The sequence below is a fragment of the Sturnus vulgaris genome, chromosome 2 (genome assembly GCF_052056855.1).
Source record: "Sturnus vulgaris isolate bStuVul1 chromosome 2, bStuVul1.hap1, whole genome shotgun sequence".
In the NCBI taxonomy this organism is placed as follows: Eukaryota; Metazoa; Chordata; class Aves; order Passeriformes; family Sturnidae; genus Sturnus; species Sturnus vulgaris.
The window spans coordinates 110,286,156-110,311,606 of record NC_142244.1 but is presented as its reverse complement, the minus strand read 5'-3'; the positions used below and the strand labels follow the sequence as shown (position 1 = coordinate 110,311,606).

Below are 25,451 nucleotides of genomic sequence, written 5' to 3'. Positions count from 1 at the left end.
AAGCTTTTGTTATGCAGTCAGAAAGAAATCACTTAAGTTTTAGATAATTGCTAGTTTTATTTATTTGTCATTTTTAGTAAAAAATGGAAGAATTGTAACACTGAGCCAACCGTGTGAAATTATAGCACACACAGGCTGATATTTTTCTCCTGTATCATTTAGGTTCCCCTGCAACACTGGAGTTTCTGTATGAATTGCAATATCAATCAGATGAAATTAGATCTCAGCTTGAATCTTTGGTTGGTATGCAGCTGGTTGAAAAAGAATGGGATACAGAATCCAGAATTGTAACACTGATCTTTAATGTAGTGTTTGCACCCAGCAAACCAATGAGGTAAGATTCTGTTCCTTACTACCAAAGGAAAATGTAATGAAATCTTGTCTGGTCACTCTTACTTCCATAATAATTTCCCTGAATTATTTTCCTCACTTTGTTTTTACCTCTGAGATCTACTTACTAATTTAAATTTTCTCCCTTGCTGCTTCTCTGCATGATATTTTTGGTGTTAAAACTGAGTGTTTCTTTTCAGTGCCTGTGAGATGGTTCTGTTGAGTTACTTCCATAGTCTGTGTGTACATCGTTTTACTTCTAAACACTGGAGTATTGAAAGACTTCCAATGAAAATTATTTGTTCTCATAATTCATAAAAAGAACATACAATCAAAATGGTCTATTAGTATTGGAAAACTTTTCCTGGACAAGCATGTGTGCATATTTGTGTGCAACTTTGACCGGTTTGAATTTGAAATTAGTTCCTACTGCCCCAGTAACAATGATCCACAGAAAATTATTCACCTTTTTTGTAATTGTGATGGGGAAAATGATGTATGTGCTTTGATTTACATAAGAACATCTCCCTTCTTTAAGAGGAACCTGTTGAAGGGAGATCCTTTTGCCCCTTCCTTTGGGTACAGTCAAATGTGGGTCAGGAGGAGGCTGAAAAGAAGCTGTAGTGACCTGCAGGCATGAAGTAAATCCAGAGTCCCAACATTACCAGGAGTGTTAGGGAGCAGTGACTGCTGAGTTTCATGGATTGCAGGAAGAAAATTACCTTAGGAGGCAGGAGGTTGCTCTCTATTTGCAGTAGTCCAGAAGGTCAATGAAATAAACAAAGAGCAAACCTTTAAGACGAATGATCCACCCACCTGATTCAGTGTCATTGTGCCAGAGGGAGGTGAATTTAGAAAGCCTTTCCATTTCTACTCTCTCATTTTTAGTTTACTTTTTTTTAATTTGGTTTGGATTTTTTTATGTTTGTGTACTTGAGGATTAGTCTTCATGCAGAGGACTCAGTGACTGCAATTAATTAGTTTTGTTATCTTCAGTGTCTCCAGCACCAACTCTCTTAGACAGGCCAAAGGCATCAGAGTGTAGCATTTTTCTTAAGTACATAGACCTTTGTCAGATCAATTTGATCCTAATATGAACTGCTAATATGTTCTGGACAAAATTCTCCTCTAACATCACAGTAAATAAAGAATAATGAGTAAAAAAAACTTCAGGTTTTTTTTGTTTGTTTGTTTGGTTTTTTTGTTTGTTTGTTTTTTGTTTTTTTTTTAAATTCAAAAGAGACCAAGCAGAAGAAGAATAAAATCTCATGGCTGTGCCAGGAATGTTACTTTCATATTATGTTCTTGTAATTGGCTGTAAATATCTAGCACTATTTAATCTACATTCCAGTCAAGTTTTCTTTATATACACCATGCAAAATTAGGGATATATTCAGGTTTAAAGTAATTTTTATTTTCATTTTACTGTAGTTTACTTCTATACACTCAAAGGATTTTTGTAGATTAATCAGTTCATGTTGTATAATGTTTTTCTATGTATTGACTGTTTTTATCTGAAATTTTAAGGAACGAGGCAACTGTCACCATTCAGTGTACTGCAGGAGGCCTTTGGAAGTTTCCATTGGTGTTCATTGCCACGGAGCCAGAAGTGGATGATGTGATCAACATTGAAGCAGTTGGCCTGAATAAGGAATCCATAGTTGGCTTTAAGCTCACAAGCCAGACAAGGTAAAAACACTTATGCTCAAGAATTTATGCAGCTTTCTGAGGGTACAACTCCTACTCAAACACATTGGTTAGAATAAATTTGAGCAACAGACACATAACTGGGATGCAGCTATTTCAACATTATTTTCAAGAGTTGCATTGTTTAAATAACAAATGTGATTTTGAATCTTGGTTGTAGAAAACAGAAGCATTCTACATTTAGGCTTTGGCTTAAGAGAAAATCTGTGGAATAGATCTAGATGTTTATATTATGACATTTTTGCCCTAAAAGGCTTGGGAGGATGTTAAAATGTGTAATACAATGTTAAGGAAGATGTTTTTGTGATATTAAAGGTTCACTAGTAAAGCTTTAAAAGCTAGTGCTTTTGCTAATAGATTTTTTCCAAGATACTTTATGCTTACACCAAGTTAAAAACATTCCCTCACATTGTGCTTTAAAAATTTTTAAATGTGCCATTCTTTTTAAAGTACTCCTGTTGTATTATGTAAGCGTGCTATGAATTAATCTCTACTTCCACTTGCTAAAATAATGGTGTAATTCTGCAGTATTTTGTTACTCTCCTTTTTTGAAAGTCCTGCAGAAACCTCTGTTAATATGTAATTTTTACATATTTCAATTATTTTTCTAGATTTTTAAAATGTTATAGCAAACTTACAATGTCATTTATATACAGCAAGAAGTCAAGGAATAAATTGTGTGATAATGATTGATAAGTTTTAAAATATTAATCAGGGAATCTGAATGAATCATAGTGTTCACAATCCATGTAGCTTATGGAAGTTTTAAAATTTATTTTCTTTTAAATTAACTATTTTTACTATATATCTAGAAAGGTGCCAGATATGCAGATTGAAACTTTCATTGTGGATACATCCTTTGGTTTCCTCCTCAACAGGAGGTGTATTTGGTTACAACTGATTTTTTTAAAGCTTATCTCCAGAAGCTGTGTCTCTAAGATGGACAGTTGTTCCAGGTTTTAGATGTCTGTCAGTGATGTTAATTATTGAGGACTCTGAGAAAGGCTTCTATCACAATGTTCAAGTTAACAGCTTCGATAGAATGGCTGTTTCAGGAAAAGTGAAGCAATTGCTCTGGCAATACTGTAATCTCCTGGTAGGTGTCTGATAGTAGTGGAGATACCTGATGCTCTCCAGAAAGGTTTTATAAAACCTGAGTCATTATAGTTATATAAAGGGAGAGTCATGATGGAAGATAAATTCTCTTTTGCCCTTAAACAAATTCCAACTTTATTTTATATAGCACGTGTTGCCCCCATACATTTCAAATGCAATATGTAATGTCTGCATGTACTTAAAATGCTCTGTGTTATAAACAGTACCAGGAACTCGGGCCATTAGGGTGCCTTTGGAAGAGCACTGGCAGCAGGTCAGGGAGGTGATCCTGCCCCTCTGCTCAGCCCTGTGAGGATCGCCTGACAAAGATGATGGAGGGACTGGAGCATCTCAGTGAGGAAAGGCTGAGGGAGCTGGGGCTGTTCAGCCTGGAGAAGAGAGGGCTGAGAGGGGCCCCCATCCCTGTCTGTCAGTGTCTGCAGGGAGGGGCCAGAGCATGGACCAGGCTCTGCTCCCTGCTCCCAGCAATGGGACAGCAGGAACAGGCAGGAACTGATGACCTGAACATGAGGTAGAATTTTTTTCCTGTTTAGTTACCAAACACTGGAACAGATTGTCCAGAGAGGGTGTGGAGTCTCTCCCAGTGGAGATATCCAAGAAGTGTCTGGACACATTCCTGTGCTGTGTATTCTGAATGACCCCACTTGAGTAGGGAGGCTGGACCTGGTGACCCTCTGTGGTCCCTTCCATCCTAACCCATTCTCTGATCTGCTCTATAAGTTATATATTGCTTTTTCTTACCTGTGATTTGCTTTGGAGATTTTGGTGGTGGAGGTTTTGCATAGAAATAGAACACTCAGCCAACCAACACATAGTATAGTGGTTGCACTATAATTGAAAATAATTGCAGATTAAAAGCAATTACATAAGAAAAACATATATTACAGGTATAATTTAATGCCTGAATAACACAAATTACTTAGATTAAAAATAAAACAGTGAAATACTAAAACATGGTTTCAAATTGTTGAATAGAATACAGTGTCATCTTATAGACTCTCCCTGAAAAAAAATCAACCCTTTGGAATTTTCTTAGTAATCAATTAGCAGCACAATCCATAGAGAATCAGTTCTGCTACTTTAAGAGATATGTTTGTTTTTTTCTTCTTGCATATATAAATATGTCTCCTGTAGATGTCTTCTTATGCTGGACAGTAGCTCATGGCACTGCTGCTTTGGGAGAAACTGTGGGGGAAATGGGTACATTTCTGAGTAACCTGCTAGGGAGGGACTCTGCAGATGTGTCTGTTTCTCCTGCTACTGCCAGGAGAGAGGGGTTGCACAGCATCACTGAGAACACCTATGCATCTTTTAGAGCTAGCAGGGTGCATAGTGATGCAACAAATGGTATTTGAGAACCACAGGCCATAAAGAAAAGGTCAGGAACTTATTAAGTACAGGTTAGGATATATATATATATTATATATATATTATATATACCACATTCAATGAGGATCTGCAGTGCTCCACAATAAGCCAATGAGATCAATGGGTTTAGCTTTCTTTTTCTTTACAGGTAGTGCAACTCAAATGTGGCCTTCTGCCTTAAATTCCACATTCATCCCCTCCCTCCCCCCTTCCCCAAAATCCTCAGTGTGTACAGGATATCTCAGAATGAATTAACGATTTTGGTGTAGTTGCTTCAGGAAGGATGATCAATTACAAATGGGAGGTCATTGCTACACTCTTCATGATGATCTGCAATAATTAAAGCTCCAGCAGCTCATGGAAATATGTAATGCACCCTTTCAATACATGTAAAGGTAACACAATGAGAAATGGCCCAATATCTGCTCCAGAAAATAATGCAAGACACTGAGAATGCAGCTAAACTGTTTTATTGCATGAAGAAAACAAATTTATTTTTTAAAACTGCACATATGTCACTTGGGATAGAATAGAGCAATATTTTACTTTCAGCTTTAAAAATTCCAAAGGGTCATGTTGTTGAAGTGTTTCTTGTATTGGCATTAAGCTTGATTAGAGTCAAATCAGCAGATTTCATTTCCTAAATAAGAAAAATCTACCACTTCTTAACATTCATAGATGACCTTTTTCAGGTTTTATCATAAATGTAGGCTTAATTCAACACCAGCTGAAATCATTGGCAGCATTTCCACTGGAGTAATTTGTTTTAGTACAGACATCTAATGTTTGAGATAATATTAGTGCTTGTTTTAATACCAAACGCATAATTGAATGCCAATGGTTTACAGAATGACAGCAGTAGTAACCAAAAAGGATAGGATATTATCCTTGGAAATAAAACTTACAGAAATTTATTTGATATCTGTCTTAAATTATTGGTCTATTATTTTATGTTGAATTCTGTAATTGAAACATAAAAACTCTTAAAGTGATACTTTGCTTAAGAAAACTAGCCATGTCTATATTTGGCATACTGAAGATAACTTAATGTATTTTTAATCAATTAAGTTTGGGATCAGGACATTTGTACTAATACAGAAGTGGGTCTTGGAGCTTATTTACTGCTCTATCTTCCTGCACAGAGTTATTTTGATGGTTGGATTTATTTCTTCACATTAAAATACTGATGTCTAGCTACAGCAGAATGTTACTTATGTTTTCCAGGGCAAATACTTCACAGCCAACATAAAGATGTTGACATGTGATGTGTGGGATAGATAGATATTTGGGAACACTATATTCACTTATAAATCTTTTGTACACTGCAGTACATTTGAAGGTTAATTCAAGCTGAGGGATAATTTTCTCCTATTTTTGATGTCTGCTTCCTTCTCATTCACAGAGTTTACTTATACCAATTTAGTTCTGTCTTCCCATGTACCTGTTAGTGATTGTTACAATCATATTTGGCTTCCCATATACAGTAGAATTTTTTCCATCTTTCTATCTTGCTTTTTCGCTCCAATCCTGTGTTTATCACAAGCAGGATATTTGTTACATTAAGGAAACTGCCCCTCTGAAAAATGGAGCACGTGTTGTGACAAAAGCAAACAGCCTCATGTTGACGTGAACTCCACTGGGGGGCATCTGCAAAATCCAGGGCTCTACCTGATCATGGAAACAGAGATGGAATAAAGAGGAAAAAAGCCCCAAACTGGTGGGCTGGGGAGATGAAAATAAAGATGAAATTAGGCTTTAAAATGTCTGCATATGCAGGTTTCTTTTTCTTAGCCTACTTTTCATTGGAGATTTTTGTTATTTCTTCTATGCACATTTCATACTGCAGAGAATAAATGTTCAATTAAAAACATTCCTTGGTCACACAAAATTCATTTTAATTCTGAGGAATTAGTGGGTAACCCATTTTGTTTCTGTACCCTCCCTTATTTTGAAGGGAAAACAACAACAAAAAAAATGTTTACAATTGCAATTTTAAGAACCATTTCTATTTTACTCTAATTACTGCTGTATTTCATTAGAACTACCACGAGCCAGGATTAAGTATGCAGCAAGAAAATGCATTTGGTAAATTCTCAGTTCATGTATCCCCTCCTTCACTCTCTCACACATTGCTGTGTATATTACAGGCCTGGATTCCTCTGCCAATCTCATTTTTAGCAGTTCTGCAAAATTCTACCACTAATCTTCAGGATGTAATTAGAATACTTCGTCTTAGCACTTCCCACACAGTGGCAGCTGCAAAGCGCAAATGTTGACTGGGCTCCATTTTTTGGAGCTTGAATGGAGACCAGTGGAAAATATTGATAATGTAAATATTCAGCGGACCTTTCAAAAAGTTATGATCATCCTTCCTAACAATGCAGTACTTGACATGTCACATGTTTAGCCAGGACCTATGTGCAGTCATCAGTCAATCTGCAGATACAGCACCCCTGGGTAGAAGAGGGATGAGGCAGAAATCATCTTGTGAAGAGAGAACCTCTAACTCCTGCTTTAGTTTTACAACATGTACACTACAAAAAGTCATCTTAGGGTAAAGCATTTCCTGACAGGCATTTGTCATGCAGTGTTTGCTCTTATTTTTTGAAAGTACTTCAATTCTAAAGAGCCTTTCCAAAGCCACAGAAGTGATAGCCAGAGTTATAAAACTTTTCTGGTGGCCAGAGTTCAGGATTTAGAGTGGTCAATTAAACCAAAATTGGTTTGGATATGATACTTAACCAATTTTTAAAAATAATAATGAGTTACTAAATTATTTTTCCGTTGTAATTTTTTTGTTGATAAGAAATTATCTGATTCATACTAAGTATCACTAATAATTCTATAGAATTTGACAAATGTGTACAGTAAATAAGTTTAAAGGACTTGACTGTGTAATAACTGAAATTTCTCGTGTCATCCAACAGATGTTAATTACAAATTACAAGAAATAAATTTAGTTATGATTAACTGTTGTGTGAACCCCTTGAATTATTGTAACATTTTCATATCCCTTATTTCTTGAAGCAGTTACATTCTTTAGAGATTAAGACATTTTGTTACTCTTCTTTTATTAGCAAAAAATACCCAAGCATTTGATCAAAAGGACTACGTGCAAGTATTTCCATGCATGGCTTTTCAAAATGCTGGGTATTGCAAAGGAATACATTTCTGCAGGAGTAATTTACTGCTTCAGTAGTTTTGGGAAGAGAAACATTAAACCTATTTTAAACCATAACTTAATACAATTTAATAAATATTTTTAGTTTTGACTAGTATTCTATAAGATTTGGAGTGTGGTCTCTACAGGGATATAAATTTTAATTTCTTCTTAAGCTGAAGATGCTATTATATTTTAGTTTAATAATTTGAAAATTGTGTAGCGTGAGAACACTGATAAGCATTCTATTTAAGGACAAGATTAAAGGAGTAATTATAAAAATGTCCATTAAAGACCAGCTCAATTTCCTCTTTTCCAGGTTGCCATGATTTGATTGTCCAATTATTATTTAAATTCAAATTAGTGTTTACTTTTGTTCATTATTTGAGTAAGGACATATTCTTGTTGTCTGATGGCAGTATCAAACCATTGTGAGAGGAGTTAAGGAAAGACAGATGCGAAAACACATTTACTTTCTTTGGTTTGTAAGGCCTCTGCCCTTATATTTTCTAATTAATTTGTGCTTGGTTCATATGTGTTTTCAAAACTCTACACGTCACTAAGCATTATAAAGTATTTTAATACCTGACACCTTTCTTGAGAAAGTGCAGTCTGCCTCCCAGCCGACCTTCATGGCTGAGAAATGACAAGCCAAACATTGACTCCAGAGCTCTTTCACCTGAAGGAGTAATCAAAAAGGAGGAATTAAATTTTAATCATTTAAAAAACCATAATTATTAATTTTTAATTATACACTAAATATACAGACACAGAAAATTATAATAACTGAAATTCAGGTGCCATTCTGGGGATTTCATCTCCAGATTTTTCTTTATTATAAAAGATGAGAAAGAGAAAGCAATTTACTTATGCTTGTGAGGTACCCAGTGTGCCAGTTCATCTCCCTAATGTGAACAGCAGTGAAAGCACTGCTTGTTTTGTCTCAGCGGGCATCTTTAGATTTATTTTTAAAACAATGCAAGATTTATCAGTGAATGGTTTCTGCTTCTGATTATGTGTAATTTTTTAATTGCTGTTTTTTGTACCATCTTCACCAGAATCCCTGCTGGCCTATCATATTATGGCTATACATTTAATTTGTCAGGATTTCTATTTTCCTTACTTGGACATAGTTTCTACTCTGACAAACATTTGCATCCAGTAGAAACCATTACTCTTCTGTTTAAAGCTGACAGGCTTTGGGAACAGGGAGATTTTAGCTGTGATTATATGTGTTCATGCAAGTTTGTATGCCTTATTTTACTCAACATGACAAAAATTAAAATTACCTCTAGTACCTTGTGATAATGCTGTCAAGAAGCGTGCAGATTTTATTTAAAACTTTATTATTATTTTTTTATTTCGATTTTTCTTTATAAAAATTAAAATTTGACAAGGGTGATGTAATAACATTATTTTTCTCTGACTTGGTACATATCTTGTGCATAATTACGGACGAGGTTTTTGACAGTTTCACTTTAAACTTCATGGTCCCCTTGTCTGGACAAAAACTGTAGCTTTTTCTCCTTTGTGTTTTCTGACTGCTTTGATGTCTCTGAAAAACTCCAAAACAAGCTACTGTTGTATAACTCCCTGCTAAGAGGCAATTTCTGCAGGAATGAAATCTGTATTTTCCTGTGTCTGCTGTGTGAGCAGCCTGTCCCCTGCCTCATCTCCCCCAGCATTTCATCATCACATTTGTAGTCCAAGTCATGCTCTTGGATGTCTTACAAGGACACCAGCACTTACTAGGAGTTGTCATCCATAACTATTCACTGGAAAAGGGACTGAGCACGGGGGATACAGAAAGTGCTGCCTTAAAATGTTCCTGAGCCTAGTCAGTGGAGCAGTGATGCTGGAGATGAAGACCTGTGTCCAGGTCTCTGTTTTCAGAATGAGGGTTTCAATATTTATCTCAGGCATTTTTGATGAGTGCTCTGCTCTGCTGCTCAGTCTAGATCCATCACTTCTTTTTGATTCCATACCTGCTGTCTGTGTGCAGTAGGTTTGCTCTGGGCAGTCACAGCTGAGCACTCCTTGTGGGAAACAAAGATGTGAAAATTCAAGGCTTATCTGGATGGGAGCTCAGGCTCAGCAGGATTAGTGCTGATAGCCCAGGGCTATAAACTCAGCTGCACAGCTTTAGGCACCACAAAGAGATTGTCAGCATAAGTTTGATGTCAAGATTGGAAGACTGGAAATGTATTTTCAGACATTTAGTGCTTTTGCCCACCTTGCTTTCTTTCACCTAAAAGAAAAGCTAGGCTAAGTCTGCTGATGCACCCAAGTCCAACATCACTGCTAAATATCAGTTAATTTTTTGGAGGCAACAGAAGCTTTTCAGTTTCTGTTTTCTGCACTCTCACTCTTTCTATAAACTGGTGTCATGCCTTTTTTTTTCAGGAGAGCATTTTGAATACAATCTTTCATGAGACCATATTCCAAAAGAAGGCTATTTTTAAACAAAATGACATAGGCCCAGCGTGCCACCCACAGGATAGCGCTTGCCCATGAAATGTGGAACATTTCCGCAGAGATATGACTTGCCATAAAATATTAAATTTCATTTCTTTGTGGGTATTTTCTTTGAAAAGTGTTATTTCTGGTGTGACAGTCCATGAATAAACAGATTTGAACAGCTTTTCTTTGAGATGCTGTTAGCTTTTCATTCTTCAGGTTTTATCAACAAAAAATGTGTTCCCTCTAAGCGTGCACAATACTTGCCCTGCTGTACGGTGCCAGGGTGTTGTGGATTAATTCTTGACCATCCCTTTGTATTTCTACTTTCAATTTCCTGTGTTCTCCTTCTGTCCAGAGAGTGATAGAGCTGTACTCAGCAACACACATAAAGACTAAAAGGAGAATGCCTCACCAGAAAATACAAAAATGCACATTCTTTTCATGACGATGTTTATGGCAAGGAGTCCCTGAGGAGCTGTGATGGACAGGCTTTAGTTTGGGATTGGCCTAAGATTGTTTTACAGAGCTCAACCACTGTCTTTACCAGAACTAGGGATTTTCTTTGGGTCCAACAACACTGCTGTGAACCAAGGCATTAGACAAGATCTGCAGTACCTGCGACAGAAATTCTTTGAGATAAGGGATACACAATATTATCAATAGAGGAACCTAATTATGTTACTGCAAAATCTTAAAATGTTCAGTTTATGGGATATGAAAAATGTGAAACAGTGATAAAAAATTATTATTTTTCATATTTTCATTTCAAGCCTTTCAGAACTCCCTCCTAGTCTGGTAACATGCTGCCAGAATGCAAATTCAGTCATAAACCTTAATAAAATGGGTAGTGTGTCAATTTTATTTTTTTAGAGATTGGAAAAGGGAGTACTCTTAATAGGAAAAATAGATTTTCACTCTGATATGGAATTTACTTCTATCACCATATGATATCTTTAGAAGTGAAAAGATGCTTTTTTTTTCCTAGTGGCAAATGCTATCATTATTCCATAGTTAATATAATATTTATAATAGCATGTAAATGTGTTTGAAGTTGAATACCAGTATGCAGGTACCTGTGTACAAATAAAGAATTACTACAGAATAATTATTCTATAAGAATGTTGTTAATATTCCATATTCATTCCATGCCATGTTTCCTGAGTCGTGCCACATGGTGGCCTAAGTGTTAGATTGCAGATCAGTTCTGTTAAGATGCACAACAGTGTCCTGTGCTTTTCTGCAGGGACCCAGAGCCATTCACTGCACACTTCTTGGCGGGCAGCGACCCCGATTTCTTTGTGATGCCAAAAGCTGGAGAACTTCTCCCAGCAGGCACTGTGGGAACCCATATAACAGTGGGATACAAGCCAAGGATGTATGGCAAGAAGCACACAGCAACGCTGGTCATTGAGGTAAGCCTTCCCCAGGGCAATCCACAAATCCAGCTCCAGGAGTGCCAGCAGGAAGAGAAATCCTGCACCAAAGTGCATGTGCTGGGATGGTTTTACTACTCCTCACAATGGACAAGAACAAAAATAAATGTGGAGAATTGACTGATGTCAAGCTGGTAAAACATACTGTATTTTACACTGTATTTCTAAATTATCCTTTTGCCATCAGCACCAGAGGCAGATACTTAATCTTGATATGTTTGCCCCAACTCCATAGACAAAATGACTTTCACAGAGAATAAAAATAATCCTGTTAAGAACTGGTGGAGAATATAAAAGTAATTGAAGATGTGAAGCCTAGGTTATTGATTTTAATTGTATTATACATCTTATATGATCAAAGGCTCCAAGAAGGCAGGTGCTAAACTGTGGAAGAGAGAATTTCAGAGCACAAAGCCAGGAATAGCTCTTTTGAAGCAAGATGCAAAATAAACAAAAATTATTTGTAACCAAATAGCCTGTGTAAGTGTGAAGGTCAGGAAACATTTGAAGACATGCATTCCTTCAGCACTAAAAATGCTCTCAGAAACCAATTTTCAAGTTTTAAGTTATCCTTTAGAAGGAATCTGTTGAAAACACACAGCAGGGGCAAATACCCCACATTCTCTATAAATCATGGTTTATACTTTCAGTCTATTCACTGCATGCTGGTAGTGTTTTCAGACTACTATATTAGGAGTGAAACAGCAGTATTGATTTAAGAAATAAGATGGTCAAAACAAAGTTGATAAAAGGATGCATGGCAAATTACTATAGTGTTTATCTCTATAAGTGACAGCTTGTATAACAGTGAATAAGAAACTCAAATCCCGGAAAAAAACAAGGTCCCTCAATCCCTCCTACTTGTTTTCTTTTACTGTATTAGATGTTTGATTAATACGATCTCTTTACATAAACAGCAATGATGCTTATCACTCTTCCATTTGAAAAATCAGATAGCTTACTGAATATATTCTGTGCTATTTTGTGTTTACAAAGTGCTGTATGACACAGCTGCAGAGCTCAGAAACTTCCAATGAAGTTTTGGAACTGAACTCCTGTTTTTAGGCATGTCACATACAAATGCACTAGCTATGCTTGTCCTTGGCTTAGCTTTCATCACTGACCATAAATCTGTCTGGAATGGGACAAGCACAATAATCAGAGCTTATTATTAGCTTTTTAAGAACTCAGGAAGTAATCCAGAGTTTCCTTTTAGGAATTCATCAGTATAGATGGCCTGCGACTAATTGGATTTTTAAGCTCTATGCACTCACATCTCAGTCTCTGGTTATGATCTAGGCAGAGAGCTCTTTACATCTCCACCTTTGGTACTGTGTGTGGCTGCAGTAAGTCAGTCATTCATACATATTACATATATAGATCAGATCGCATCCATCTTCTTGTATCTATTCCTGGACATTTAAAAATGCATCAAGGATTCTTGATGCTCATAAGCACATTTTGGATCAATAAAATTCCATCACAGTCTGTTAGAGATGTTTCTAATATTCTTACTCAAATTGCAGAATTAAATGGTTTCAGTAATGTTTTGATGAGGCTTGTGTTCTCTTTGCTCTTTTTGGTAGTCTTTTCTGTACTCCAGACTTCCCCCTTTCTACTCCAGACAAGCTTTAATTCCTGCAGTTCTAATGAAAGGCAGAGCATCTGTGGCTGTGTGTGATTCAGCTGTGTGCTCTCAGCACTGACCTGAAATAAGGTTTGATGACATGTTGAGAATACCTGATACTCTCTTCTGCCTTTTGTGTTTGTTGAAATCATTTTCATTAGTGACCTGAGGGAGACAGACTTAGTTAGATATATTAAATAAAAGCACTATTAAATCATTCTTATTTGGGGAATAACAATGGAGGTAGTGAAATGCAATTAGTGTTTGACCTAACACTGAAGAACCTTTCTTGCATGTATCCTCTCTAGCCAATATATTGGCTGAGGCTCTGGGCTATTTTTAGAAATGTTGAAAAAGCTTCTTTTCTTTTGCAGTGCCTCTCTTCTGCTGCTGCTGTAATAAAGGATTACAGTGCTCTTGGTTTAAAATGTCTTTTGCATTTCCAAGGGTAAAGTCATAGTCCTAACACTAACATATTTTTATTATTAAATTCTTTGAACAGTGAGTAGCAGATTTGTGATTTTTGTGTGTTTCAATGAACAGTGATAATTAAGCTGTAAAGTAGCAGATAGCAGTGTAAGTTCTTTGGTTTATGTTCATCATTACAATTGTGTTGTAAAGGATAATGGGAGGTTAGGATTATGGAGAAAGATCCTACAGTCATCTTTTTTTTCATTTGTTTTAAATGCTAGACCCAAATATTGTATGTACCTTTTTTTTTTGTTTTATTACCCTGCTGAGAACCCAATTCTGAGAAGCTAATTAGAATTAACATAAATGTAACAGTCTGTCTCTACCAGAATTTAGTGTGTACATTTTATTAACTGAATGTGTATATATATATATTTAAATTGAAATAATGTTGACTAGTTTATGTTTCCGCCCACAAATCGTGGGATATGGTATGGACTCTTTAAGACTTAATATTTATGAATACTTACAGTAGATTTTATTAATGGCAGGAAACCTTAATTACTTTGCTGAAGCAGTTAAAGTTCTTTAACTATCATTAAAACTTCTGTTCTCAGTCAACTACCTATCAAAATAATTGAAGTTAGATAATTATTTAAATAGCTGCTAGGAATCTTAATTTTGCAGAAGTGACATAGAAAATTACTTTAAAAGATTATGTAGATCAAAGAATGAACTAGTACAAAAAGTCAGTAAGGAAAATAATCATGCTCATTTCTTTGAAAGAGCTTGTAGCTTTGAATGAGGACATCACAACCTAACTGAGCTACAGGTAAGAAACAATGGAACTGTGCCCGAACAGCATTTTTAAGTAGATATTTTTCCATAATCAAACTTCTAAGTTTAGAATTGCCTTCATAAACAGTGCAGTTCTGACTTAAAATAAAAAAATTGCCTCTGATGATAAATAAGTGAAGAGAGCACACATCTTAGATAAGCTGTAAAGTGCTGTGAGGACAGAAGGGACTTCCTGAGCCAAAGTGACATCCCAGAGCTGTGATGTGCCAGGCAGGCTGAACAGAAAGCAGAGCTGAGGGATGTCAAGGTGCAGCTGGGGCAGGAATTCCAGGCAGGCACAAGGTGGAGCAGCCTGGAGGCTGGGAATCCTTGGCAAGGGGCAGATTCCTGTTGGCTTGCAGTTAATTTCCTTTCACTGTGCTGAATTCAGCTGGAGACCAGAGCAATTGCTTTGTAATTCATGTGTGAGACTTCTGAGATATTCTAAAGCAGAAGGCACACACAATAAGTCTTAAATGATAAAATAGGTGTCAGAGTGAACCAGATTGCAGGTAACATTATCAAGCCCTCCAGAAGTCAGGCTTGTGCACCTTTATTACTGAATAATCACTAACTTAGCCTATGGAAGATAGCATATCAAAACCATTTGTCATGCTGTTCTGCAAATAAATGATGCAGTGTGCCAGCCACAGTACCCAGGTGTGGCTTCTCTAAACTTGTCTATGCGAACTTGCATATCTTAAGAGCAAACAGTACTGTTACATATTCAGCAGCTTGCTGAAAGTGCCTTGTTCCTGGTGGATTTCTTAATTACCATAGTCTAATGTTATTTTAAATTGTATCTCTTGAAAAGAATGAACAAGGAAAAATGGAACTAACTTACTAGAATAATTGAAATAATTTCCCATTAGATAAAGTACGTGTTGGTGTTGGCTTGAGTTTTAGGATTAGAAGCAGAGTGCAGAATCAGTATTCAAAATTTTTGATTCACAAGCATGAATAAAGGTACTTTGCTTATTGAGACTTACAGTTCTGATAATGGCAAAAGGTGACAATAATGTGGGAACCATTGCTGTAAAAAGGTATTCAGGCCATTGTCAGTCCTGGAGGATTTTGATTGTGTAATGTCTAAGCAATGTTGAGAAACACCTAATATTTGAAGTGCAGAAATCAATTAAGTAAATTTTAATTATATCTGGAAGTGGTCGTTAAGCTAAAAAAATTATTTTTATCTATCTTTATTAGAAACTGGTCAGAGCCTGGATGGGCATTTTTCTGGTTGTGGGAGGTGTTTTTTATCGCTTTGGATTTTTTCCTCTTCTTTCCTTCATTTACTAAACTATCATTATCTTGATTCATGAGTTTTCTCGCCTTTGCTCTTCTGTTATACAGTTCACATAAAGGTTTGCTTTAATTTCATTCTGTATACACTGATTGTAATTGGCCCGTTTTTTTGTTTGCATTGCAGTATAAATTAATGGCCAGGAAAGGTTGGGTGCACTACCTGTGATTTCCTGTAGTTTAACTTTTTAAGATGTCTTGAGAATTTTGTTTTGATTTTTCTGAGTTAGCACTATTTGGAAACTAACTGGAATACAATATTCCTTGAAATTCCTGATCCTTGCTCCCAATCCACTTTCCTAACACAGATTGGTTTGGCAGTATTTACCATGTACTTCAGTGGCACTTCCAGCCTAGAGTGAGCACCCATGGATAATCTGTGTTTTGCGGATTAATCCTATGAATCATGAGGCATCAATAAAAATGGGTTGGATACCAAACAAATCAAGTTTTATATAAACTATTTGGTGACTGTTACCAGTATTGGCTGAATAATTTGCTTTGTGAACATTACTCAGCCATCAAGATGATTGAATGACTTACTTGAATAACTTATGTAATAAGAAGTGGCACTTTGTGTCTCATTTTTTAATTGTTAAAAATATTTTTCAGAGAGATTTATCTCAGTAGATGGCCATTAGTCCAGTCAGGTGAGCCAAATTGTTATTCACTTCACATTTTGATTCAGGAATATTGAGGTTTTGAAAAAAGGTTATTAATTTCAACAAGAAATCCTTCTTCAGATTGTCAAGGACATTCAGAATATGATCTGGTCTCTCTTCTAAAATTGCGTGTGAAATAGGCCTAGATATGCATCACAGGGAGCCTGGATTCTTAACCAGCTATGTTTATATCAAATCTATCTTCTTAACAGAGATTCTCTTTTGTAATTCTGTTCTAGTCATAGTACAGATTGCAGCAGATTTGGTACCTTCATCTTTAGACTTTGTGATTATTAGAGGTAGTATTGGAATTATTCCAAATTTGAAACAATAAACTGCATTGTCTTAAAAATAGGAAGAAAGATTCCTCTGGTTTGGGAAATTTTGGCCTGCTTTTGACGCAAGTTAATACTGCTTGTAAATCAAATATTCTATCATAATTCTATGGTGATGTGTGGATGACCTTTGAAAGTCTCTCTTTCTCCTCTCCACCATTCCAGAAAAGTCTGAAACTCTGATGATCTGTTTTTTCCTTTTCTGTGACATGTCTGGCTTGGAAACCCAAAGCAGCAGCTGGAGGCACTTGCATGAATTTTGAAGATGACAGACTTGCTTTTGCTGCAGTTTTCATATTGGTTAGAATAATTACTGCAGTTAAGCTTTACAGACTTTTCCTCCAAAAAATACTTATGGCTTGAGCAACTAAAATTGTGCCCTTGCAAATTAGGTAGTGTAGTAAAATAGAAATTTGTGGTTACCTAAGGTTTACTGAAAATTACTTAAATATAGGTTGCCTTGAAAATTACTGATTTCTGAGTGGTTCTAATGCTAAACAAAGAACCCCAAGTTGTGTTGACAATTACAGTAACTTTTTCATGTGTGTGACGCTCATTCCCCTTTTGGCAGAAAATGCTGAGCTTACATTACACAACAGTATTTTTTTCACTTAATGTGTATATAAATGCACATTTTTTTCTCAATGTTTGTTTCCTGTAGTCTTGGATGATGACACCTGATTTACAATAGCTGAACTACCATAGTTCAAGATGAGACGTTAGATGGAGTTGCAATGTCACCTGCTACTGAACACCTGACACAGCAACAGAATAGGCAGCTTTTTTCCACAAGCCACAGCCTTTATTTTTTCCACTGGTCACACAGTCCAGGATATTTCTATGGCAAACAGGAAATTAATAAAAGGTTATTAGTAGCCAGGAGTCTGTATCTATTGTTTGATGCTGATGATAAGTGAAATTGAGAGATGGCATAGCCCACTATTTTTGTTTAAATCCCACTAATACTATAGACAGTCAAGTCACAATATGTGTGGATTTCATCAACAAAAATTATTTTTTTCAGTAACTTGCTACTCAGTTTAAATCACTGGCTGAAACATCTTTCAGATCTTTTCTCTGACCTTGAAATAATCCATGAGACTTGCACGCAGTGAATATGACCATGAGGTTTAATTACCTTTAAACTAAATTGTTCATCTGCTTAATAAAAGAAAGATCAACTATTTCATTTTGTACTGAAGTTAATAAAATAATGAGCTAGCTTTGGAGAGACACTTCTCTTAAATGACAGCTTTATCTTTGGACATAAGATATTGATGCTGGTTCATGTCATACCTGCTTTTGCTGGCTGTTACCTTTACAGACAGTAGTTACTAGCTCATTTCACAGTATTAAATAGAATTGAGAATAATGATGAGTTAATCTGCCTGTTTTACATAGAATAATATTCAATTTAAATTACGTTTTGATTTTAGTAGGATAGTAATAAAAATTTTGAAAAACTATGCATGCATGGTGAAATATCTACTGAGTTCTCATTTACTAATCTTACTGGAATAAGGTGAGTCATTCAGCAGACACCATGTAAAATCAGTGCTGCCAATTTTCAGGTAGAGGTTTCTTTAAAAATACACAGCAAAAAACACTCATCTATTCTTTCAGCATTGATGCAGAAAAGTATAATTCAGTTGCCAAAATGCTGGTTAAAACTACAATTAGAGAGTCATATGATAATGGCATTTCAGAGCTGTAAGTGTATGCAGTATATCTGTATAATAATATAAATGCTGTATAAGTGCACAGCAGAGAACAAAGCCTGAGCCAAAGAGTTTATGGTTTAATGTTGTGAAACTCTTTTTGTTGAATATCTGCATTATAAATTCAAAACTTGCAATGATACTCCTTAAATATAATTTATCACTGAACGGGGTGGCAATAAGAGTGGTAGGAAGAAGCAAATGAAAGATAACAAAGATGAACAGAATAGATTCAAACTTTTTCAGTGACAAGTATAAAACTGATGTAACAAAACTTAGTAAAGTCAAAGATACATTTTATCATGCTTTTTTCTCCTCTTCTGTATGTTGCTGTAAATATGGGATAACTGTACAAAAAGTTGAAGGTGGAGAAGGTTCACTGCTCATCTCTGTGACTTTTGTAGTGCTTTATCTAGACCATAATTAAATGACAGAATGCAATAAATAACAAGACAAATATAGACACTGTGCTTTAGAGATGGTTGATAGCATTTATGGCGTGTGAAAATCTGTCACAGTTTGTGTGGGTATTGTGGCACCTCTCTGTAGACCAAATCTGGCTGGAGTACTGACATGGGCAGCAGCAGAGCAGGAGCAGAGAGCAAACACTGGAATGAGCAAATGGCCACAAACCCAGCCATGGGGGAGGCTGCACTGCCAGCTGAGGACAACACTCATCAGCTTTGAGGGGTGACTGTAGCACTGTTTCCCAGAGCAATTTGAGAACATATCAGCCTTTCTGACCTTTTATTTCCTCAGATGAAGAATGACACTGGTGTTAGGTGTAATGTTTCTATCTAGAATGGATTGTTCTAAGGATTAAGTTAGTTTTAAATGGGAGATTAATTCCTTGAAGTACAAGTCTTGCTGTAATGATAAAAGTGGGTGACTGGAAGCAGCAGGGAAAGGTGACCCTATGAGCTGTGTCCCTGGAGTTCAACACAGCAGGAGAGCACCAAAAACCTACTCTGGAACCACAGCCAGCACAGCTGTGTCCTGTGGAAAGGCAGACCTTGGGAATTTGGAAATACCACTCACCCATTTCACGTGACTCCTCTGCTCTGAGGCTGCAAAGTCAGAGCCTGGTGTGTTCCGTGTACAGTGTTCATGCTCTGTGTTCTGTATAAAAGCCAAATTTCACTTGTATGAATATATTTTAATAGACTTAGACATGCCATATTTTTTACTCTGTCTTCCTCAATTAGTTTTATCTCAGAAGGAGAAAAGAAGCCCCAAACTAAACACCTGGAATTTTCAGTCACTGTGAGGGAATTGATGACAGTCTATGCCTAAAGTGGACATGCAATGCTTTGTCCTTTTGCACAGTACAGACTGGACACAATGACACATCATTTGAGGTTTTGTAATATCTTTTGGGTTTGTAATATTTCTGTTGCTAGTAGTTTGGAGAGGGGGGGAGGGGAGGGTGTGTTTAAAGAAAAGAAGATTAGAAAACTAAAACCCAGGAATATACCTTTTTTCCAGATGTAATGATAGGAAAGGGCTAGAGACTTGGAATAAAGACCTGCTTTCAGAAATTAAAGTGATAGGTTATGAAAGGAAAATTATTGGAAGATCTGCAAAAATTTCACAAGTTTTTAACAACCCAAATTTTGTTTCAGGTCACAAATGAAGCATGGGAGGTCTCAGTATATGGTATAGCAGTATACCCTAATATTTGTGAAAATAAAAGTCTTTAAGCATGGATGGATGAGATGTGTAGTAAGAATAAAGACCATGTACTCAGGAAGAATCAAGTATTCAAGCATTAGAAGACATGACATGGAAACATATGTTCCATTCCTAGAGACCAATTTTAAACAGAGAGCAAATGAAGAGTGTCATTTTCAATCCACATAAATATGCCTCAAACTAGAGATTCCAACGTGAAGCTTCAATTCTCTTGTGCATACTCTGAATCCTTTTCTCTTAGTTTTGTTCATTGTCTCAATGAGAAAATCCCACCATTTGATAATACCATTGTTACAGATAGCAGAATTGCAAGTGAATTCTGTGGTATAAACTTGAGGCATTTATTTTGTAGTATGGAATAGTCATCTTTTAAAAACACATAGAGCTCTTTGAAAAATGCACAGACCTCTGGCATTTTTAAATAAAAAAGGAATTTTAGATCAGCCAGGGATAGTACAGTTCTCATCTTTGTTATGCCTGGTCCAGAATAAAGCTGAATGTGATTTCAGTTCTCTGTCCCAGGAGTGCAATTCTCATTCTGTGTTATTCCAGTGCATTACATGGAAAAGGACAAATACCTTTTTAATTCAATGTTGCATCTCAAATCACTGACAAATTTTCAGAGTATTTGATCATTGGTTTCTTTTTTTCCCTTTCTCTGTTCATTATTTTCAGACACAATCCATGCAGTGGACATATGTAATCAATGGACTTCTTCCACAGACTGTACCACCTACAGTGGCAGCCAAAGTAGTTTGCACCAGCAGCTACATAGGATCATTCACAGTCCGACAGCGCAATTTTATACGTGAAAATCTGAAACTTATAACCACTGGAGCATCCTCACCAATCAAAGGAGCACCTTTAGTCCTTAGGAAAAAACAGAAGTAGCTATATCTGTTAATTTTTGGTGAGAGAACAAATAAATTCTGCAGATAAAAAGAAAATACTGTTTGTTAATTTTTTTTAAAGCAGATATGGTATGCATGGATTGTATGTTCTATATGGAAGATTCAGAGCACCTGAACCCTTGTAATATTCCTGTTTTTCTGTAAGGGATTTTGGATACGATAAAATTTATTTATGTCATACAGATGTCAGCAAGTTTAGAGAAAAAACTTGAGTTTAAATAAATATATCTGAAGATTGGGTCACTCAACCTTATGCTTTGCTTTCTAAAGGATGTTGCTTTAATAAGATTGTAATAAGAAGTTTCAAGTAACATTCTGTGTGATGTTCAGCACATTACACTCATGCAAACCAAGCAAGAAAAAACAATCCCTGTTGTCTTTCACAAGAAAATCCTTACCTTTTCTTGCTTTGGCAAATTGCATTAATTGGGACATCCTTGCTGTGTATAAAACAACAATACTGTTTTATTCATTCCATAACATTTCAAATCTTTGATAATCATATATAGCACAGAAGTGAAATAAAATGTCCTGCTGCAGTAATTTTATGTCAGTTATATTTTATAGAGTGCTTTAGAATATTAACATATAGAAGGCTATGAGAAGTCAGTGAGGAATGAAGACAGATTGTCCTTTTTTTCTTAGAAGAAATAAATCAGAGGAGGTGCTATTCCTAGTGTGTTTCTATTTCCATTCTTTAGATAGGAATTCAGGCTTCCTCTGCTCTTGATATAATGTGGAAAATTAGATCTATGCAGACATGCTTTGTAAGATCATTGGAGGGGTAACTCCTGACTCCTTTCTTCATGGAGATTGTTTTTCCTGGTTTTACTAACAGAACATAAATTGTTTTTGTGCCTTTATTTTGATGGCAAAATGGTACTTTGACAAAAAGATGGCTTGGCACAGATTAAGTGCCTTCTTGGCTCCAATACAGAACGAGCATCACTGCTCAGGAATGGGGAGCCTGAGAACAACCTATGTAGGTCAGTGCAAATGAGCACCAATAAAACCCTTTTACTGCAATGTGCTTGAGGATTTTGTTTATGCCACACATTTTTAGAGAAGCTATTACAGAAAATGTTGGGAACACATAAAACAGCAATGGTGCTGTTTAATACCTCCTTCTAAATGCAGGGTGCTCCAATTTGGTCAGAAATCAGGTAATCTGAAGTGAGAGTAGAATCAGCTTTATAAATTCAGTGCACAACACTGGAAAGATACTGTCTATACTGATATCTCTAGAAGACATTGAGAAAGAAGCTGTTGAAATATTTATCTTAAATGCTGCTGAGACCACAAATGCAGCTGGATTTCAAAGGAAGGCTCTATCTGCATATATAAATGAAGCAAGTGTTTCTCTGACCATAAGAAATCAGAGTTTATGGATAAGCAATGGTTTCATAGCTAATGATCAGTGTTCAGGAAATATTTCATTGACAACATCTTTTTGTAAAAGCTTTTTTATCCTTGTTTCACTCCTTTAAAGTTGTGCTCTCCTACTTAAAATGGCACTTTTTGCAAGATGCACAAAATTTTGTATTTCTCCCAGAAATGGATTAGCAGGTGGTGTAGAGGTGAATCACTTAAAAATTACATGGTGTTCACTCCAGAAATTTTATGCCCAATTTACTTGCCTGCACTTGCTGCTATATGTAGTAGATTTCACATTCTGTCATACATCTGAGGATTTTAAACATCCATGGGAAAATTTGCAATAAAATAGTACCAGAGGGATGTTTTCAAAGGAACCATTTGTATTATCAAATTTAAAAGGGATGAATGTATAATCTGTGCTTACAGGACAAAATTATGTGGTTTTCTTCAATGTGTACAAGGTCACTTCTGAGCTATGCAAGATATGTCATTGTCAGTTGAATTTGGACCTAATATAAAAATACATTTTTCTAATTTCTTACAGTTTAGGCAGAACTAAGCATGCTCTGATATTAAGAATACACTTGCAAAGATGATTTAAAGAAAGACCATTTAACTGTGTGTTTGTAACATACACAGTGTTTTAAATAATATCTGTGTGCATTTATGGATTACAGTGACTATATAAACTGATAAAAATAAACTCATTTTTGCTTCTTAGCTTGATAATTTGCACTTCCATCACTGAGGTGACTGTATTATTTGTAATGCAAGGACTAATTCCAAGCATATCTCTTAAAAAACAGTTTCTAAACAGCAGCACTGGAAGAATTCCAGAATGATAACTTGTATTCATTACTTGCTTCCTCCTTTTTACTAGAATTACTGAGCCATTTTGAAAATTAATGTTTCAGCTCCTGGAAGGAAAGGCCTGACATGGGAAAAGATTACAAAATGCTGGGGTTTTTTAGTTAAAGATTTCACTTCAAAGCTTTTGGACTCACCATTAAATGTGAGCTTCAGAAGAGCTGGGCAAGCTGCTCACCATATCTCTGCACCCTAAAAATGTAATCTGCAGAGGAATTCAGTTATTGGAGCTAGAGCTAAACACAATTATTGCAGTCAGGGCTCAGGTCTGGAAAAAAGCAGCCCAAATAATTTAATTTAATTTGAATTAATTCTAAATTACTATTCATTATCATAATCTTAAAAAGCAATAGGAGAGAATGAGCACAGCCTGGAGTTATGGCTTTTGAAGATGCCCTCACAATCATTTCTGTTCCCCCATGCCACATCAGAACAGCCACTATTAGAAACTGGTAGAAAAAAAATCCCAAAACTTTGTTTCTCCACATTAGAATACCCATCAGGATCCTTTTCTTTTGAAAAGGATGAAAGAAGGAGTTTTTCCCGTCACATTTATCTGTCTAGGCACAGCAGAATCTCAGGAGATGAGGAGGTACTGGTTATTCCTGTAAATAATGGCTCCTAATTTCTCAATGCTAATATCAATTAGTGATCTAAAATTACTTCTACTGGCCCCAGTTATATGTTTTGAGTTATAGAAATACCTAATTAATAAAACACAAGTTAATATGGCATTTATGGCCAAATGTTTTAATCATCGTCTTACCACACACAAGTCAGCTGTGCATTCCTTGTTAGTGGCTTAGCAGAAATGCTGATTGTCTAACCAGTGTAGTCTCCATGTGTTTATTTATATTTCTTCCTCTCTTCTCTATGCATCACTATAATGATCCATCTATCAGAGTAATTAAAACAAGGACTAAAACTTTATGAGGCAATGTTATTGTGTAACACAGAACTTGTTACTTTGGGAATGAGTTCTACATTTATATTTGTTAAAATCAGGCAGAGCTTTTGCAGCTGTTGAGCTCCTGGTTTTATGTGACATGTCCAGCAGTAGGGACAATCTGCCATCAGGGGCTGCAGGATTGTACAGTCAGAGCAGTGGCTTCAGAGCAGTACAAGGCAAAGACCTTCTAATTGTTTGATGTTTGGCTGATTGTTTGGCACAATGCACACAGGAGAATGACACGAGGGTAACGTGGAGCTGTCTTTGGGATGCCTGCCAGTAGCAGCTCAGCTGGGAGAGGGTTTTGCACAGATTTCAGTAATGCTTCTTCCACCCATGTCTGGCTCTCCATGATATCAGTGACACTCGAAGGCTGTTTTTTACCTGATGTCTCTCACAAGATATAAAAAGGTTTGGAAGTATCAAAGCTGCCCATCAAAAATAACATAGGAGCCAAACATTAACTCCTGTGCCAGTGCAGGTTTTGTCTGAGTCAGGAGAATGGGGAGATAAAGGCTGCTTTAAGCACAGGAGGGAATCATGATCAGGTGAAGAGTCCACAGGGGCACTGTGCCAAATCCATTCCTGCTGCAAGGAAAGGGATTCTTTCATTGCAGCTTTTCGGGACTGAAGCCAGGTTAGCAGAGGGCAAAATGCTGAACCAACAATGCTCTTACTTTGGTGAAATACCATGGCAGCAGCCAAATCTGAGCATGCACTTTTTTCCTCTTTGATCACAAACCCAAACTACCAAGAAATAGATAGTTCTGACTCACCCTGCACATAGCAAACATTGGGGGAAAAAATTGCTCTATATTAAGAGATATTCCTAGGAGGAGAATAAGAAAGAAAATCCCTGGCTTTGCCTTACTATTTATTTGCTTGTGAGGCGTTTCATAATTTTATTTCTCCCTGCAGTGACTGCTCATTCTAAAATAAATGACTGAACAGTGCTTTACTGCTGACACAGATCACAGTTTGTTGCTAATGGAATGTTAACTGCTTTTTAAGTAACTCTGAATAAACCTACTGATCCATAGAAGATTCATCTAAAAAGGAATCCAATTCATCTAGCAGTTTTTCTGCTTCCCCTGTCATGAAACATATTTTTCTGCAGTTTACTTTCCTGCAATTATTGTAATATTGGTAGTGTCAGATTTCCTGTAGTAGGGTATTTTACATTTTGAGA

General features: G+C 36.2%; 1 protein-coding gene across 1 annotated transcript in view; it reads left to right on the top strand.

Annotated features, from left to right (window-relative positions):
• Window positions 1-24,087, top strand: part of CFAP47 (cilia and flagella associated protein 47) — a gene marked incomplete at its 5' end in the record, with an annotated part of 257,080 nt that extends 232,993 nt beyond the window's left edge. Inside the window, 4 exons of the mRNA XM_088159355.1 lie at window positions 163-334; window positions 1,858-2,019; window positions 11,385-11,553; window positions 20,834-24,087. Coding sequence (XP_088015481.1) covers window positions 163-334; window positions 1,858-2,019; window positions 11,385-11,553; window positions 20,834-21,049 — 719 coding nt within the window. The remainder of the gene's footprint in view (window positions 1-162; window positions 335-1,857; window positions 2,020-11,384; window positions 11,554-20,833) is intronic.
• Between the last annotated feature and the right edge of the window lie 1,364 nt (window positions 24,088-25,451).